This window comes from Lampetra fluviatilis, chromosome 23 (assembly GCF_964198595.1).
Source record: "Lampetra fluviatilis chromosome 23, kcLamFluv1.1, whole genome shotgun sequence".
Taxonomy (NCBI): domain Eukaryota; kingdom Metazoa; phylum Chordata; class Hyperoartia; order Petromyzontiformes; family Petromyzontidae; genus Lampetra; species Lampetra fluviatilis.
In genome coordinates, this window is record NC_136297.1 from 10,443,854 (window position 1) to 10,460,514 (window position 16,661).

Consider the following 16,661-nt stretch of genomic DNA (forward strand, 5'->3'; position numbering starts at 1 on the left):
GGTGCTGGTGGTGGTGTTGGTGGTGCTGTAGGTGGTGCTGGTGGTGTTGGTGGTGCTGTAGGTGGTGCTGGTGGCGCTGGTGGTGGTGGTGCTGGTGCTGGTGGTGGTGGTGCTGGTGGTGGTGCTGGTGTTGGTGCTGGTGGTGGTGGTGCTGGTGGTGGTGCTGGTGGTGCTGGTGGTAGTGGTGGTGCTGCTGGTGGTGCTAGTGGTGGTGCTGGTGGTTCTGGTGGTGGTGCTGGTGGTGGTGTAGGTGCTGGTCGTGCTGGTGGTGCTGTTGGTGGTGCTGGTGGTGGTGGTGCTGGTGGTGCTGGGGGTGGTGCTGGTGGTAGTGCTGGTGGTGGTGCTGGTGGTGCTGGTGGTGGTGCTGGTGGTGGTGCTGGTGGTGCTGCTGCTGGTGGTGCTGGTGGTGCTGGTGGTGGTGCTGGTGGTGCTGGTGGTGGTGGTGGTGGTGATGGTGTTGGTGCTGGTGGTGCTGGTGGTGGTGGTGCTGGTGGTGCTGGTGGTGATACTCGTAGTGCTGGTGGTGGTCCAGACCTCCCCAGAGACCCTGGCTAACAGAGGAGGTGTTCAGGCTGGCTGAGAAAAAGCGACAGGCCCACTCTCATCGTCTATAGCATCCCACGTCAGAGAATGAGGAGGCTTACCGCAGTCTTTGCTCGAAGGTTCGGAGAGCTGTGAGGCGCTGCAATGATGGGTGGTGGTCGCGGGTTGCTGAGGAGATGGAATCTGCCTCAGTGGCCCGTGATCACTAATCACTCTTTAATTCCATAAAAAAGTAACTTGTAGTGCCGCACCTATTACCATCATTAGGGGAAAGAACGGTGATCCAATCTCCGACCCCCATGAACAGGTTTGCAGATTTTCTGAGCATTTCTGAGGTCTTGGGGGAGGGGAAATCCCTCAGCCTGGAAAACATCGTGTGACAAAGTGGGGATGACCCTACTGAGGCTGCCGTGCCTCAAATATTGGAAAAAGTAGTCACCCCCTGTGAGTGGCTGGCTGAGGTGCCATCTGTTGAGGAAGTACTGAAGGCGAACCAGAGTCTGAGACCAGGGAAGGCACCAGTCAGAGATGACCTCCCAAGCGAAATGCTGAGGGAGGGTGGAGTTTGTGCACAGACTGCCCTACATGACATCAAAATAACAGTCTGGACCACTGGACGGGTTACGCAGGATTGGAAGAATGCCCTTGTGGTCCCCCTCTTTAAGAAGGGGGACCGTACCGACTGTAACAACTACAGGGGTATCTCACGCCTCAGTGTGCGGGAAAGGTCCTGGCAAGGATTATTCAACACCGCCTTGGCAGGCACGCTGAGGAGAGGCTTGTGGAGCCCCAATGTGGTTTCAGGAAATGGCGGTCCTGCACAGATGCCATATTTTCTGTCCGTCTGCTACAGCAGAGTTGTAGGGAATTCCAACAAGACCTACATCTCGGCTTTATTGACCTGGTCAAGGCCTATGATACCATGAGTAGGCCTGGGCTCTGTGTTGTTCTTAGAGATTTCAGAGTCCCTGACTCTCTGCTCACGATGATAAAGGACCGTCATGATGGTGTACGGGCTCAGGTAAGGCGACGTGGCCGAGAGTCGGAGCCATTTCCTGTTCACATTGGGGTGCGACAGGAATGTCCTCTGGCTCACACATTATTTACCACGTAGTTCGTGAAGCCTTCGATGGCTGTACCGGAGGAATTTCCATTTGGTACAGATACAATGGGAGTCTGATCGATGCCTAGGTGCGGTCAAGGGATAGCTCTCTATTGGTCAACCATGTTATGTGTGCCGATCTGGTAATTGCTGCTCACTCAGAGGGGAAGTTGGAGGCGCTGCTGCTGAACCTGGAGTGTGCCACTAAGAGGTGGGGCCTTACCATCAGCCCCACCAAAACTAAGTACCTGCCTGGGTATTTTCTACCATCAGACACTCCACCCCCCACAACTCCCAATTGATGATGGGACAGTTGTGGGAAGAGTGGAGAGTTTCCTGTACCTGGGACAAGTGTGCTCATGACCGGCTATGGTTTGACAGCAGAGGTCTCACTCCGAATCAGTCGAGCGCCATTATCTTTTCATCGGTTGCGTAACGCTGTGTGGAAACTACCTGGTCTATCGCTCCACACGAAGCTTCAGGTCTTCTGGGCCACAGTCATGCCCTCTATGCCTGCGAACGTGGACCCCCCTAATGGAAAATCTTCACCGGTTAGAAACATTTAGGCTGGCCTGCCCTACGATCCATCCTGGGTTTAACCAGGCTGGATTGTGTGAGGAGCTCGCTCACAAATCCTTGAAAGATCTGGACAAAGTCCCATCGGTGAGCTCCTCCGGCAGGCAAGGCTGCGTTGGCTGGGTCATGTAGCCCGCATGCCCAGCCACCGCATGCCTAAACAGCTTTTGTTCGGCCAGATAGAGGGGGCTAAACAGGCGCGGCACGGGCTAGAGAAGAGATGGAGTGATGTGGTACAAGAGGATGTGGAGCTGAGTGGACTTGCCGATGACTGGTATCAGCGGTGTCAAGATCGGCCTCTGTGGAGGAGGCTCGTGAAGGACGCTGCTGGGCAGTTGGAGGCAGTCGCCCTCCAACAACAACGGAGGGCGGAGGAGCGACGCTCACTACAACGAGTGGAGCGCCGGGTGGCTAAAGCACAGCAAGTTGGCACAGTAGGGGGCACAGATGGTGTATCAGCCAGTCATCTCAGTCGACCCGTGGCACCTGGGTCTGCCCCATGACCTCCTGCCAGCGGGCATTCGACACTTCACGTGGCCTCAATGTGCACATAGCCTGGCACAGGCGTCGTGGTGACGTCACCGCCAATTAGTGGTGAATGGCGGTTGTTGTTGTTGTTGTGCTGGTGGTGCTGCTGGTGGTACTGGTGGTGGTGCTGGTTGTGGTAGTGGCGGTGGTATTGAGGGTGGTATTGGCGGTGGTGGTTGTAGTGGTAGTGGCGCTGGTGGTTGTGGCGGTTGTGGTGGTAGTGGTGGTTGTGGTGGATGTGGTGGTAGTGGTGGTAGTGGCGGTGGTAGGAGTGGAAACCGGAGTTTATATTTTTCCTCCTCAGATCTCCGAAGCCGCCATCTGACTCGACCACGAAGCGGTGGTGCAGCGAGCGGCCACTGTGGCTGTGATCGTTGTTGCGGTTGTGATCGTTGTTGTGATCGTTGTTTGCGGTTGTGATTGTTGTTGCAGTTGTGATCGTTGTTGGTATCGTTGTTGCAGTTGTGGTTACCATCGTGATCATTGTCGCGATCGTTGTGGTCGTGATTGCTGTTGTGATCGTTGTTGTGGTTGTGATCGTCGTTTTGTTTGTGATCGTTGTTGCGGTTGTGGTCACCTTCGTGATCGTTGTCGCGATCGTTGTGGTGGTTGTGATCGTTGTTGTGATCGTCGTTGTGGTTGTGATCGTTGTTGTGGTTGTTCGAACATCGCCCCCCCCCACCTGCCCCCACCTGCCCCCTCACCTGCCCCCCCCCACCTGCCCCCCACCCCACCTGCCCCCCCCCACCTGCCCCCCCACCTTCCCCCCCCCTGCCCCCCCACCTGCCCCCCCACATTCCCCCCCCCCCACCTGCCCCCCCCTGCCCCCCCACCTGCCCCCCCACCTGCCTCCCCGCACCCGCCCCCCCACCTTCCCCCCCCCACCTTCCCCCCCCCCCTGCCCCCCCACCTGCCCCCCCACCTTCCCCCCCCCTGCCCCCCCACCTGCCCCCCCACCTTCCCCCCCCCCACCTGCCCCCCCCTGCCCCCCCCCACCTGCCCCCCCCCCACCTGCCCCCCCCCCTGCCCCCCCCCCTGCCCCCCCACCTGCCCCCCCACCTGCCCCCCCCCACCTGCCCCCCCCTCAGCGTGCTGAGGCGGCGGACCGCGAGCGTCGCCTGTCCATCGAGGTGTGGGACTGGGACCTGACGTCACGCAACGACTTCATGGGCGCCCTCTCATTTCGGCGTCTCCGAGCTCACAAAGTCCCCCGCCAACGGCTGGTAACCGCGCGGGGTAACCGCGCGGGGATAACCGCGCGGGGGTAACCGCGCGGTGGTAACCGCGCGGTGGTAACCGCGCGGTCGTAACCGCGCCGGGGGTAACCGCTCGGAGTAAACCACGTGGGGTAATCATGCGGGGTAACCGCGCGGGGTAACCACGAGGGGGTAACCACGAGGGGTAACCACGTGGGGGTAACCGTGCGGGGTAACCGCGCGGGGTAACCACGAGGGGGTAACCACGAGGGGTAACCACGCGGGGTAACCGTGCGGGGTAACCACGCGGGTGTAACCACGAGGGGTAACCACGCGGGGTAACCACGGTGCGCGTGCCGCAGGTACAAGCTGCTGAGCCAGGAGGAGGGCGAGTACTACAACGCGCCCATCCCGGACGACGAGCCCCAGGACAGCGCGCTCGTGCGTGACAAGATGGAGGTGTGACCCCCCCCACCACCACCACCCCCCACCACCCCCCCCACCACCACCACCCCCCACCACCCCCCCCACCACCCCCTCCACCACCCCCCCACCACCCCCACCACCCCCACCACCCCCACCACCCCCCCCCCCCACCACGCCTCCACCACCACGCCTCCACCACCACCCCAACCACCCCCCACCACGCCCCACCACCACCCCCACCACCCCCCCCCCCACCACCCCCCACCACCACCACGCCTCCACCACCACCCCAACCACCACCCCCTCCACCACCCCCCACCACGCCCCCACCACCACCCCCTCCACCACCCCCTCCACCACCCCCCACCACCCCCCCCCACCACCCCCCCCCACCACCTCCCCCACCACCACCCCCCTCCACCACCCCCCACCACCCCCCCCACCACCACCCCCCACCCCCCCCCACCACCCCCCCACCACCACCCCCCCCCCACCCCCCCCACCACCCCCCCCCACACCACCTCCCACCACCCCACCACCCCCACCACCCCCCCACCACCCCCCACCACCACCCCCACCACCACCCCCACCACCCCCCCACGCCCCCACCACCACCCCACCACCCCCCCACCACCCGCCACCACCACCACCCCCCCCCACCACCCCCCACCACCACCCCCCACCACCACCCCCAACCTGGCGGACACGCGGACAGAGGAACAGGCAGACGGACAGGCAGGCGAACGGGCACGGGATGAATCAGGCAGGGAGACAGGGCAGGTAGATGGAAGATGTGATAGGTCTCTGCTTATGTGTTTGTCTAAATGTCTCTGGCTCTGTGTTTTATCTGTCTCTCTCAAATTTAGCATTCTCAGGAAGAACGTAATCAACCGGGTATGGTGTTGACTGTCGTGTTAGCCGACTATCTGTGTTGTATTACATTACATTTCTAAGTATACTAGATTTGTGTTTATATTTAATTTATACCTGATGATGCTTGCTCGTGTTTGCAATCGAAACGTCGTATGCTAGTATTTAATGTATTATTATCTTCTCTTTATACGTGACTTTTACCGAAAGAACCAAAGAGTGATGTGATAGGTGGATGTACGGCGAGGGAGACAGCCAATGGGAGAGACGGGAGATTCTCAAGTCGTGCAGACAAGCGAGTCAGACAGACGCAGTTTGTGTCCGTGAACGGCAGGTGGCAGCATTGCCTGGGACACGAGATGGGGAGGGAGGAGGGGGTGGGGGGACCCACCTGTCCCCCCCCCCCCGCCGCTCTGCTCCTCCAATCTCCATGGCAACGCCCTGGTTGCCAGGGCAACCCCACGGCTCGTTGCCTTGGTTACATGAGAGTGTGTTCATGCGAGAGTGTGTGTGCGCGTGTGTGTGTGTATCCGTGGCGTGGGGAGCGGTAGTGTAGCGGTTAGCGCGCTGCGCTACGAACCCGGCGACACGAGTTCGATTCCCGCTCACGGCCAACACCAGTGACGATTATCTGAACCGGTCCCGGCCTCCCCTAGGTCGACTCAGCCTCAAATGAGTACCTGGTGAGGTGTGTAAACATCGTCACTGGGGAGACAAAGGCGGTCGGGCGTGGTGCTGGCCACCCACCCCCTCGTGTACCGTTCTGGCCTTCATAGGTGCTCGCTAACAGCACTTGCCCCTACAGTCTGTTAAGGCTATACGGGGGATCTTTATCTTTGTCTTGTATCCGTGGCGCAGTGGTGAGCGACCCGAGTTTGATTCCCGTTCGCAAGCCCAAAATGAGTGGCGAATATTTGGACCGGTCCTGGGCCTCCCCTATGTCGACTCAGCCTTAAACGAGTAACTGGGGCGGTGCGTAAACATCAAGAATGGGAAGACAAAGGCGGCTGAGCGTTCCGCTCGCCACATTACCCACTCGTGTGTTGTGGCGGCCATCATAGGTGCTCGCTAATAGCACTTGCCCGAGCAGTCTGTTAAAGGCTATAGGGGGGATCTTTGTCTTTGTGTGGGTGTGTTCCAACCGTGCCGTGGGGAGCGGTGGTGGAGCGGTTAGCGCGCTGCGCTATGAACCTGGCGACCCAGGTTCGATTCCCACTCACGGCCAACATCAGTGACGATTATCTGAACCGGTCCTGGGCCTACCCTAGGTCGACTCAGCCTGAAATGAGTACCTGGTGCGGCGCATGCGCGCACGTGCGCGTGTGTATTCATAGGCGCTCGCTAACAGCACTTGTCCCGACAGTCTGTTAAGGCTATACGGCGTGAGGGCTGCCTTTGTCTTTGTGTATTCGCGTGCGCTGGTCATGCCACCCTCCCTCCTCATGGCCTTCGTAGGAGCTACTCGCTTACAGCGCTTTGCCCCAACAGCCCGTTAACGGGTGCGTGTGTGTGTGTGCGTGTGTGTGTGTGTGTGTGCTCGTGTGTGTGTGCGTGTGTGTGCGTGTGTGTGTGTGCTCGTGAGTGTGTGCGTGTGTGCTCGTGTGTGTGCGCGCGTGTGTGTGTGCGTGTGTGCTCGTGTGTGTAGGTGTGTGTGCTCGTGAGTATGTGTGTGTGCATGTGTGCGTGTGTGTGTGTGTGCGCGTGTGTGTGTGTGCGTGTGTGTGTGCGCGCGTGTGTGTGCTCGTGAGTGTGTGCGTGTGTGCTCGTGTGTGTGCGTGCGTGTGTGTGCGCGCGTGTGTAATTGTGTGTGTGCGCGTGTGTGCTCGTGTGTGTGTGTGTGTGCGTGTGTGTGTGTGCGTGTGTGTGTGCTCGTGTGTGTGTGCGTGTGTGCTCGTGTGTGTAGGTGTGTGTGCTCGTGTGTGTAGGTGTGTGTGCTCGTGTGTGTGTGCTCGTGAGTGTAGGTGTGTGTGCTCGTGAGTGTAGGTGTGTGTGCTCGTGAGTATGTGTGTGTGTGCGCGTGTGCGTGTGTGTGTGTGCGCGTGTGTGTGTGTGCGTGTGTGTGTGCGCGTGTGGGTAGCGGTAGTGTAGTGGTTAGCGCGCTGCGCTACAAACCTGGCGACCCGGGTTCGATTCCTGCTCACGGCCAACATCAGTGACGAGCATCTCCCCTAGGTCGACTCAGCCTCAAATGAGTACCTGGTGCGATGTGTAAACATCGCCACTAGGGAGACAAAGGCGGCCGGGCGTGGTGTTGGCCACACACCCCCTCGTGTGCTGTGCCGGCCTTCATAGGTGCTCGCTAACAGCACTTGACCCTACAGCCCCTGTTACGGCTATACGGGGGATGTGTGTGTGTGTGCGCGCGCGTGTGTGTGCGCGTGTGTGTGTGTGTGCGCGTGTGTGTGTGTGTGCGCGTGTGTGTGTGTGTGTGTGCGCGTGCGTGCGCGTTCACGTGCGCGCGTGTCTAACAGCTGCGCCCAATGTCTTCTCGATGACCCCCAGGGCCCACTCGAGTTAGCGCATCGCTCGAGTTCAACTCACCATCATCACGGCGCCTTTCAGACACTCGCTCTGAGCGCCTCGAACGCCCCCAGACCCCTTCCACCCCCCCCTCCCACCCATCCCCCACTCTCCCCACGGTGCGATACGTGGTAGCACGATTCGACAATTTCCACGGCGAATTATAATAATGATGCCCCGTCGTGGGGTAGAGGTCAGCGCGCCGACCTCCGGCTCGCGACGCAGAGGTCACCGGTTCGTGGTTCCATTCCACCTCCTGGAGCGCGCGAGATGTTGGCACGACGGGGGGTGGTGGTAGAGGGGGGGTGGTAGAGGGGGGGTGGTGGTAGAAGGGGGTGGTGGTAGAGGGGGGGGGGTGGTGGTAGAGGGGGGGTGGTAGAGGGTGGTGGTAGAGGGGGGGGGGTACTGCATGTGCTGTGTACTGTGTGTGTACTGTGTGTGTACTGTGTGTGTACTGCATGCGTACTCTGTGTGTACTGCATGTGTACTGTGTGTACTGCGTGTACTGTGTTTGTCCTGTGTGTGTCCTGTGTGTACTGTGTGTACTGTGTGTGTGTACTGCGTGTGTGTACTGCGTGTACTGTGTGTGTACTGTGTGTGTACTGTGTGCATACTGTGTGTGTACTGTGTGTGTACTGTGTGCATACTGCGTGTACTGCGTGTGTACTACGTGTACTGTGTGTACTGTGTGTGTACTACGTGTGTACTGTGTGTACTGCGTGTGTACTGTGTGCGTACTGCGTGTACTGCGAGCGCTGCTCGGCAGGCAGCCGTCTCCTCGTGCCGTTGCGCTCTGTTGCGCAATTTATTTCGCACCGCATCTACTGCCACTGCTGCTACTGACTCCCACCGCATGAAGCGAGGGGGTGGAGTGGGGGGCTTTGGGGGGGGGGGGGGCTTGGGGAACCTGTGTCCACTTGCCCCCCAAACCCTTTTAAGGCCGCGAGCACGGCGCTGTTGACGAACGTCTCGAGGGTTAAAGAGGAGCCCAGGACATTTCGTTGCCAGACAAACAAACAAACAAAAATAACCCCCAGCCGCTGACCCTCCGCGTTTGTGTTCAGCGCCGTGCTGTACGCGTAAAGGTCACGCGGTGACTAAAGGTCACGCGGTGACTAAAGGTCACGTCAGTGCGGGGGGGGGGTGGAGGCCTCGGGGGGGGGGGGGGGGGGGGCTTGCGGTAAACCACGCAGGGAACAGCGGCTGTGGTATATCCGCGGCGAGAGACGGAGGAGAGAGGGGGCCATTGTAACGAGGGGTGGTGGGGAGGGGGAGATTCTGAGATGAGAAGGATGTTGTGAAGAGGAGAGAAGATGCAACGAGCAGGGTTGTGGAGGTCGGAGACCAGCAGACCTACGCAGAGATCCTCAGAATCACGCAGAGACCCATAGACCCACAGAGAAAACCCGTAGACTAATAGGGTGACCCATAGACCCAGACAGAGACCCATACAGAGACTCATAGACCCATACATGTTGTGATATGGTGACCCCGTGACCTTGTGACCCCGTGACCCTGATACCCCACAGAGGGCCCACCTGGGTGGCAGGGGCCCCATGGGGGGGGGTCATCACCCCCCCCATCGCCACCCCCGAGTCCGATCGATCTCCGTCGCCGTCCGTGGGAGGCCTCCACAAGCTACGGCTGCCCGACTTCACCTTCCTCACCGTGCTCGGCAAAGGCAGTTTCGGCAAGGTGCCCCCCCTCCCACACCGTGCGTGCCCCCCTCCACCACCACCACCACCGTGCCACCACTCCCACACCGTGCCCCCCTCCACCACCACCACCACCACCGTGCCACCACTCCCACACCGTGCCCCCCTCCGCCACCACCACCACCACCGTGCCACCACTCCCACACCGTGCCCCCCTCCGCCACCACCACCACCACCGTGCCACCACTCCCACACCGTGGCCCCCTCCACCACCACCACCACCACCGTGCCCCCCCTCCCACACCGTGCCCCCCTCCACCACCACCACCACCACCGTGCCCCCCCTCCCACACCGTGCCCCCCTCCACCACCACCACCACCACCGTGCCCCCCCTCCCACACCGTGCGTGCCCCCCTCCACCACCACCATCACCGTGCCACCACTCCCACATCGTGCCTCCTCCACCACCACCACCACCACCACCGTACCCCCCCTCCCATACCTTGCCCTCTCCACCACCGCCAACACAACCCGACGCGAGGTGGTGATGGCGGTGATCGATTGCAGCGTCGGACGTTACGCGATGCGGCGATGGCAGACGGCGATAACGATGGAGGTGACGCGATGGCGATGACGCGGTGACGGTGACGCGATGGCGATGTCGCCAGGTGATGCTGGCGGAGCGCAAGGGCACCGAGGAGCTGTACGCCATCAAGATCCTGAAGAAGGACATCGTGATCCAGGACGACGACGTGGAGTGCACGCTGGTGGAGAAGCGTGTGCTGGCGCTCTCCGACAAGCCGCCCTTCCTCACCCAGCTGCACTCCTGCTTCCAGACCGTGGTGAGAGGCTTCGCTCCTCGCCCGCCCGCCCGCCCGCCCGCCCATTCGCTCGATCGCCCGCTCACGAACCCGCCGGCCTCGCTAGCGCAGACACGCGCGCGCGCAAAGACTCGGTGGCGAGATTGTAACTCTCTTCATTTCTGATAATAGTTTTTTTACCCTTCTATCTGGCAACAAAACTGACACCTTTGTTTTACAAGGAGTCATGTTTGCATAGACCACAATACCTGCAGCCATAATGCAAACAAAAAACATAACTCTGATAATGTGCACTGTCCTTGAAGTTGATTGGTCCACACCCGAGACAGCTTTCCTTAGAGCCTAGTCTCACATGGGTTGGACCAGATGACGCCAAAAGGCGCACAACTCAAAGACAATGCACCATCAGAGTATGAGAGCTCGGGGCAAGCATCTACACCATTGGAACCTCATTAACCAGTAAAAAATATGATAATTGGCTTTTACCCTTCTATCTGGCAAAAAACTGACACATTTCCTTCATTCTTTCGTATGGCCGATGCTAGATGCAGAACACCAAATACGAATTCACACAAAAGTTGGTCAAGCTCAGACAACCGCGTGGGGAGTAGTGGAGCACATCGCTGTGATGTCTCCCTTCGTGTTTGTGGATCGGGCGCTGTGTCGTTGCACGGTCTGTTCTGGATGCCCACAGTCATACACTGCAGAGTTTTTAATTGAACATCTGTGCAGCAGCTATCTGCATCTGCGATTTATGGTGGACCAGGAGCTGAACGACCTCGCCCGGTATACAGGAGGTCTTGGGTTTGATCCTGACCCTGACGCCTGCTGCTGTATATTTGGAGTTTGCATGACTCTCTCACTTTGCGGTTGTGTGGATTTTCCTGCGGGTCTTCCAGTTTTTCGCCTCCACATTTAGAATCAACATGCGTTGACAGTATTTGCCTGCCATCAATGCCCACACGATACACCACTTTGTTCAGCTATCATTTGTGGCCAGGTAGCTTCTATAAAAGAGCTACACAGCCCAGTGGTCTCTACCTGGTAAAGACAAATAGTAAATACACGCACATTCTCTCACCATCTCGTCCGCTCACTTTTACTCACCCACCCACTCACCCGTGTGCTCAGGACCGGCTGTACTTCGTGATGGAGTACATCACGGGGGGTGACCTCATGTTCCAGATCCAGCAGCTGAGCAAGTTCAAGGAGCCGCACGCAGTGTGAGCACAGCACGCCGCTCCACGCCGTACCACGTGATGCCACGTCACGCCGTGCCACGCTGTACCACGTGATGCCACGTCACGCCGTGCCACGCTGTACCACGTGATGCCACGTCACGCCACGTGTTGCTCCATGTTGCTTCGTGTTGCCCCGTGTTGTGTGGGACAGGTTCTATGCAGGAGAGATCGCGATCGGACTTTTCTACCTCCACAGCAAACGCATCATTTACAGGTGCAAATCGTCGTCATAATCACAATCAGCATCACGAAGCATCATTTATTGGGATCATCATCATCATGCTCATCAGCAGCAGCAGCAGCAGCTTTAGCATCAAGATTGTCATCACCGTTGTCATCATCGTCAGCAGTGTCTTCATCGTCGTCATCATCATCGTCATCATACATTATTAAAAAATCATCACCGCCACTCTCGTTACTCGAGTGATCTTAACCTGGGTCTTATTTTCTCAGCAACACTAATGATCTCATCCGCGCTAATTATCATGGCCTCGTTAATGATCTCGGTCTCACTAATTATCTCAGCCTTGCTAAGGATCGTGACTGTGTCCCCACTGGGCCTACCCCTGTGACCCCCCCTCCCCATCCCCCATCACCACCATCATCTCCTCTATCGTGTGGATATCAGCTGTGTGAACAACGCGTGCGCTCGGAAATCGCTCACAGAGAGCCACAGGTTCACACAGAGAGCCACAGGTTCACACAGAGAGCCACAGACTCACACAGAGAGCCACAGACTCACACAGAGAGCCACAGGTTTACACAGAGAGCCACAGGTTCACACAGAGAGCCACAGGTTCACACAGAGAGCCACAGACTCGCACAGAGAGCCACAGACTCACACAGAGAGCCACAGGTTCACACAGAGAGCCACAGGTTCACACAGAGAGCCACAGGTTCACACAGAGAGCCACAGACTCGCACAGAGAGCCACAGACTCACACAGAGAGCCACAGGTTCACACAGAGAGCCACAGGTTCACACAGAGAGCCACAGACTCGCACAGAGAGCCACAGACTCACACAGAGAGCCACAGACTCACACAGAGAGCCACAGGTTCACACAGAGAGCCACAGGTTCACACAGAGAGCCACAGGTTCACACAGAGAGCCACAGACTCGCACAGAGAGCCACAGACTCACACAGAGAGCCACAGACTCACACAGAGAGCCACAGGTTCACACAGAGAGCCACAGGTTCACACAGAGAGCCACAGGTTCACACAGAGAGCCACAGACTCGCACAGAGAGCCACAGACTCACACAGAGAGCCACAGGTTCACACAGAGAGCCACAGGTTCACACAGAGAGCCACAGGTTCACACAGAGAGCCACAGACTCGCACAGAGAGCCACAGACTCACACAGAGAGCCACAGACTCACACAGAGAGCCACAGGTTCACACAGAGAGCCACAGGTTCACACAGAGAGCCACAGGTTCACACAGAGAGCCACAGGTTCACACAGAGAGCCACAGACTCGCACAGAGAGCCACAGACTCACACAGAGAGCCACAGGTTCACACAGAGAGCCACAGGTTCACACAGAGAGCCACAGGTTCACACAGAGAGCCACAGACTCGCACAGAGAGCCACAGACTCGCACAGAGAGCCACAGACTCGCACAGAGAGCCACAGACTCGCACAGAGAGCCACAGACTCACACAGAGAGCCACAGGTTCACACAGAGAGCCACAGACTCGCACAGAGAGCCACAGACTCGCACAGAGAGCCACATACTCACACAGAGAGCCACAGACTCGCACAGAGAGCCACAGACTCGCACAGAGAGCCACAGACTCACACAGAGAGCCACAGGTTCACACAGAGAGCCACAGACTCGCACAGAGAGCCACAGGTTCACACAGAGAGCCACAGGTTCACACAGAGAGCCACAGACTCGCACAGAGAGCCACAGACTCGCACAGAGAGCCACAGGTTCACACAGAGAGCCACAGACTCGCACAGAGAGCCACAAACTCGCACAGAGAGCCACAGGTTCACACAGAGAGCCACAGGTTCACACAGAGAGCCACAGGTTCACACAGAGAGCCACAGACTCACACAGAGAGCCACAGGTTCACACAGAGAGCCACAGGTTCACACAGAGAGCCACAGACTCGCACAGAGAGCCACAGACTCACACAGAGAGCCACAGGTTCACACAGAGAGCCACAGACTCGCACAGAGAGCCACAGACTGACACGGAGAGCCACAGACTCACACAGAGAGCCACAGACTCGCACAGAGAGCCACAGACTCGCACAGAGAGCCACAGGTTCACACAGAGAGCCACAGGTTCACACAGAGAGCCACAGACTCGCACAGAGAGCCACAGGTTCACACAGAGAGCCACAGACTCACACAGAGAGCCACAGGCTCACACAGAGAGCCACAGGTTCACACAGAGAGCCACAGACTCGCACATAGAGCCACAGACTCGCACAGAGAGCCACAGGTTCACACAGAGAGCCACAGGTTCACACAGAGAGCCACAGACTCGCACAGAGAGCCACAGACTCGCACAGAGAGCCACAGACTCACACAGAGCCACAGACTCACACAGAGAGCCACAGACTCGCACAGAGAGCCACAGACTCGCACAGAGAGCCACAGACTCACACAGAGAGCCACAGGTTCACACAGAGAGCCACAGACTCACACAGAGAGCCACAGGTTCACACAGAGAGCCACACACTCACACAGAGAGCCACAGACTCGCACAGAGAGACAGACTCGCACAGAGAGCTACAGACTCACACGGAGAGACACAGATCCACACAGAGAGCCACAGACTCACACAGAGAGACAGACTCACACAGAGAGACAGACTCACACAGAGAGACACAGACTCACACAGAGAGACACAGACTCACACAGAGAGCCACAGACTCACACAGAGCCACAGACTCACACAGAGAGCCACAGACTCACACAGAGAGACACAGTCTCACACAGAGGGCCACAGGCTCACACAGAGAGACACAGACTCACACAGAGGGCCACAGGCACACCCAGAGAGCCACAGGTTCACACAGAGAGCCACACACTCACACAGAGAGACACAGACTCGCACAGAGAGACAGACTCGCACAGAGAGCTACAGACTCACACAGAGCCACAGACTCACACAGAGAGCTACAGACTCACACGGAGAGCCACAGACTCGCACAGAGAGCCACAGACTCGCACAGAGGGCCACAGGCACACCCAGAGAGACAGACTCACACAGAGAGCCACAGACTCACACAGAGCCACAGACTCACACAGAGCCACAGACTCACACAGAGAGACACAGTCTCACCCAGAGAGACAGACTCACACGGAGAGCCACAGACTCACACAGAGAGACACAGACTCACACAGAGAGCCACAGACTCACACAGAGAGACACAGACTCACACAGAGAGCCACAGACTCGCACAGAGAGACAGACTCACACAGAGAGCCACAGACTCACACAGAGAGCCACAGGTTCACACAGAGAGCCACACACTCACACAGAGAGCCACAGACTCGCACAGAGAGACAGACTCGCACAGAGAGCCACAGACTCACACAGAGAGACACAGTCTCACACAGAGGGCCACAGGCACACACAGAGAGCCACACACTCACACAGAGAGCCACAGACTCACACAGAGAGCCACAGACTCACACAGAGAGACACAGACTCACACAGAGAGCCACAGACTCACACAGAGAGCCACACACTCACACAGAGAGCCACAGACTCACACAGAGAGACACAGACTCACACAGAGAGCCACAGACTCACACAGAGAGACAGACTCGCACAGAGAGCCACAGACTCACACAGAGAGACACAGTCTCACACAGAGGGACACAGACTCACACAGAGAGCCACAGACTCGCACAGAGAGACAGACTCGCACAGAGAGCCACAGACTCACACAGAGAGACACAGTCTCACACAGAGGGCCACAGGCACACCCAGAGAGACAGACTCACACAGAGAGACATAGACTCACACAGAGCCACAGACTCACACAGAGAGCCACAGATTCCCAGGGCTGCTGATGCGTTCACCTTGATTGCTGCAGAAATTCACATCCAATGTGCCCCCCACTTTGTCACCCTCCATGACCCTGTGTCCCCCCGTGTCCCCCATGCCCCCCCCCCCGTGTCCCACCTCGTGTCCCCCACCCCCCCCCATGTCCCCTTTGTGTGTCACCAACCCCCCCCCGTGTCAACCCTCCTGTCCCCCCCGCCGCTCCCCCCTTTCCCCCGTGCCCCCCCCCCCCCAGGGACCTGAAGCTAGATAACGTGATGCTGGACGCCGAGGGGCACATCAAGATCGCCGACTTTGGGATGTGCAAGGAGAACATGGGGGACGGCGCCACCACGCGCACCTTCTGCGGCACGCCCGACTACATCGCGCCCGAGGTGTCCCGCCGCTACGCGGCACAACACACCGCACACCACGTCACACCGCACACCACGTCACACCGCACACCACGCTACACCGCACACCACTCTACTCTACGCTACTCCACGCTACACCACACACCATGCTACACCATGCTACACCATGCTACACCACGCTACAACACACACCATGCTACAACACACACCACGCTACACGGGCACACCACACCACCCCTCGCCACGCGACACCTCTACCACCACTCACCGCACACGCCACGCACACAAACACATCCCCGCCCCCCAAATAGTCTCTGCCGCTCAAACCAACCATCACCTCCTCGCCCCCCCACCACCACCACCCCCGCCGAGCAACTTGCCCGCCCCGACCTCCACCGCTCTGCTCCGACGGAGCCGCAAAATGGTTTCGTGAAAATAACCTCAACGCTCAACGTAAATAAACGCCGTCGCGTAGAGAGAGCAAACTGTGGGGGGGGGGGGGGGATGTAAATGTGGACACTTTGTCCCCGTCTGGCATCCGAGTGTAGTCGCTCACGATGCAGGAGTCAGCCCCCCACTCCCCAGCTTGATAGGAGTGGGCTGTGGTTAGTTTAGGGGTAGGCTGTGGTCAGGGTTGGTTTAGGGGTAGACAAAAGACTGTGTTCTAGATTTGAAGCTTTCGTGACTGCAATGATTCATACCCTTAGGTTTTTTCGGTAAAGTCACGTAGGTAAAAAAATAAAATTAAAAGTTAATAATTTTAGCTGTGACGGTCCCACCTAATGACGGAGACTTGTG

The 16,661-nt window shown here is 58.5% G+C and overlaps 1 protein-coding gene across 1 annotated transcript in view; it reads left to right on the plus strand.

Moving 5' to 3' along the window:
* Nucleotides 1–16,661, plus strand: part of LOC144940781 (protein kinase C alpha type-like) — an 87,766-nt gene that overhangs the window by 48,448 nt on the left and 22,657 nt on the right. The window contains 9 exon segments of the mRNA XM_078867182.1: nucleotides 3,838–3,930; nucleotides 3,932–3,972; nucleotides 4,308–4,409; nucleotides 7,993–8,033; nucleotides 9,311–9,456; nucleotides 10,086–10,259; nucleotides 11,370–11,461; nucleotides 11,631–11,693; nucleotides 15,746–15,884. Coding sequence (XP_078723308.1) covers nucleotides 3,838–3,930; nucleotides 3,932–3,972; nucleotides 4,308–4,409; nucleotides 7,993–8,033; nucleotides 9,311–9,456; nucleotides 10,086–10,259; nucleotides 11,370–11,461; nucleotides 11,631–11,693; nucleotides 15,746–15,884 — 891 coding nt within the window.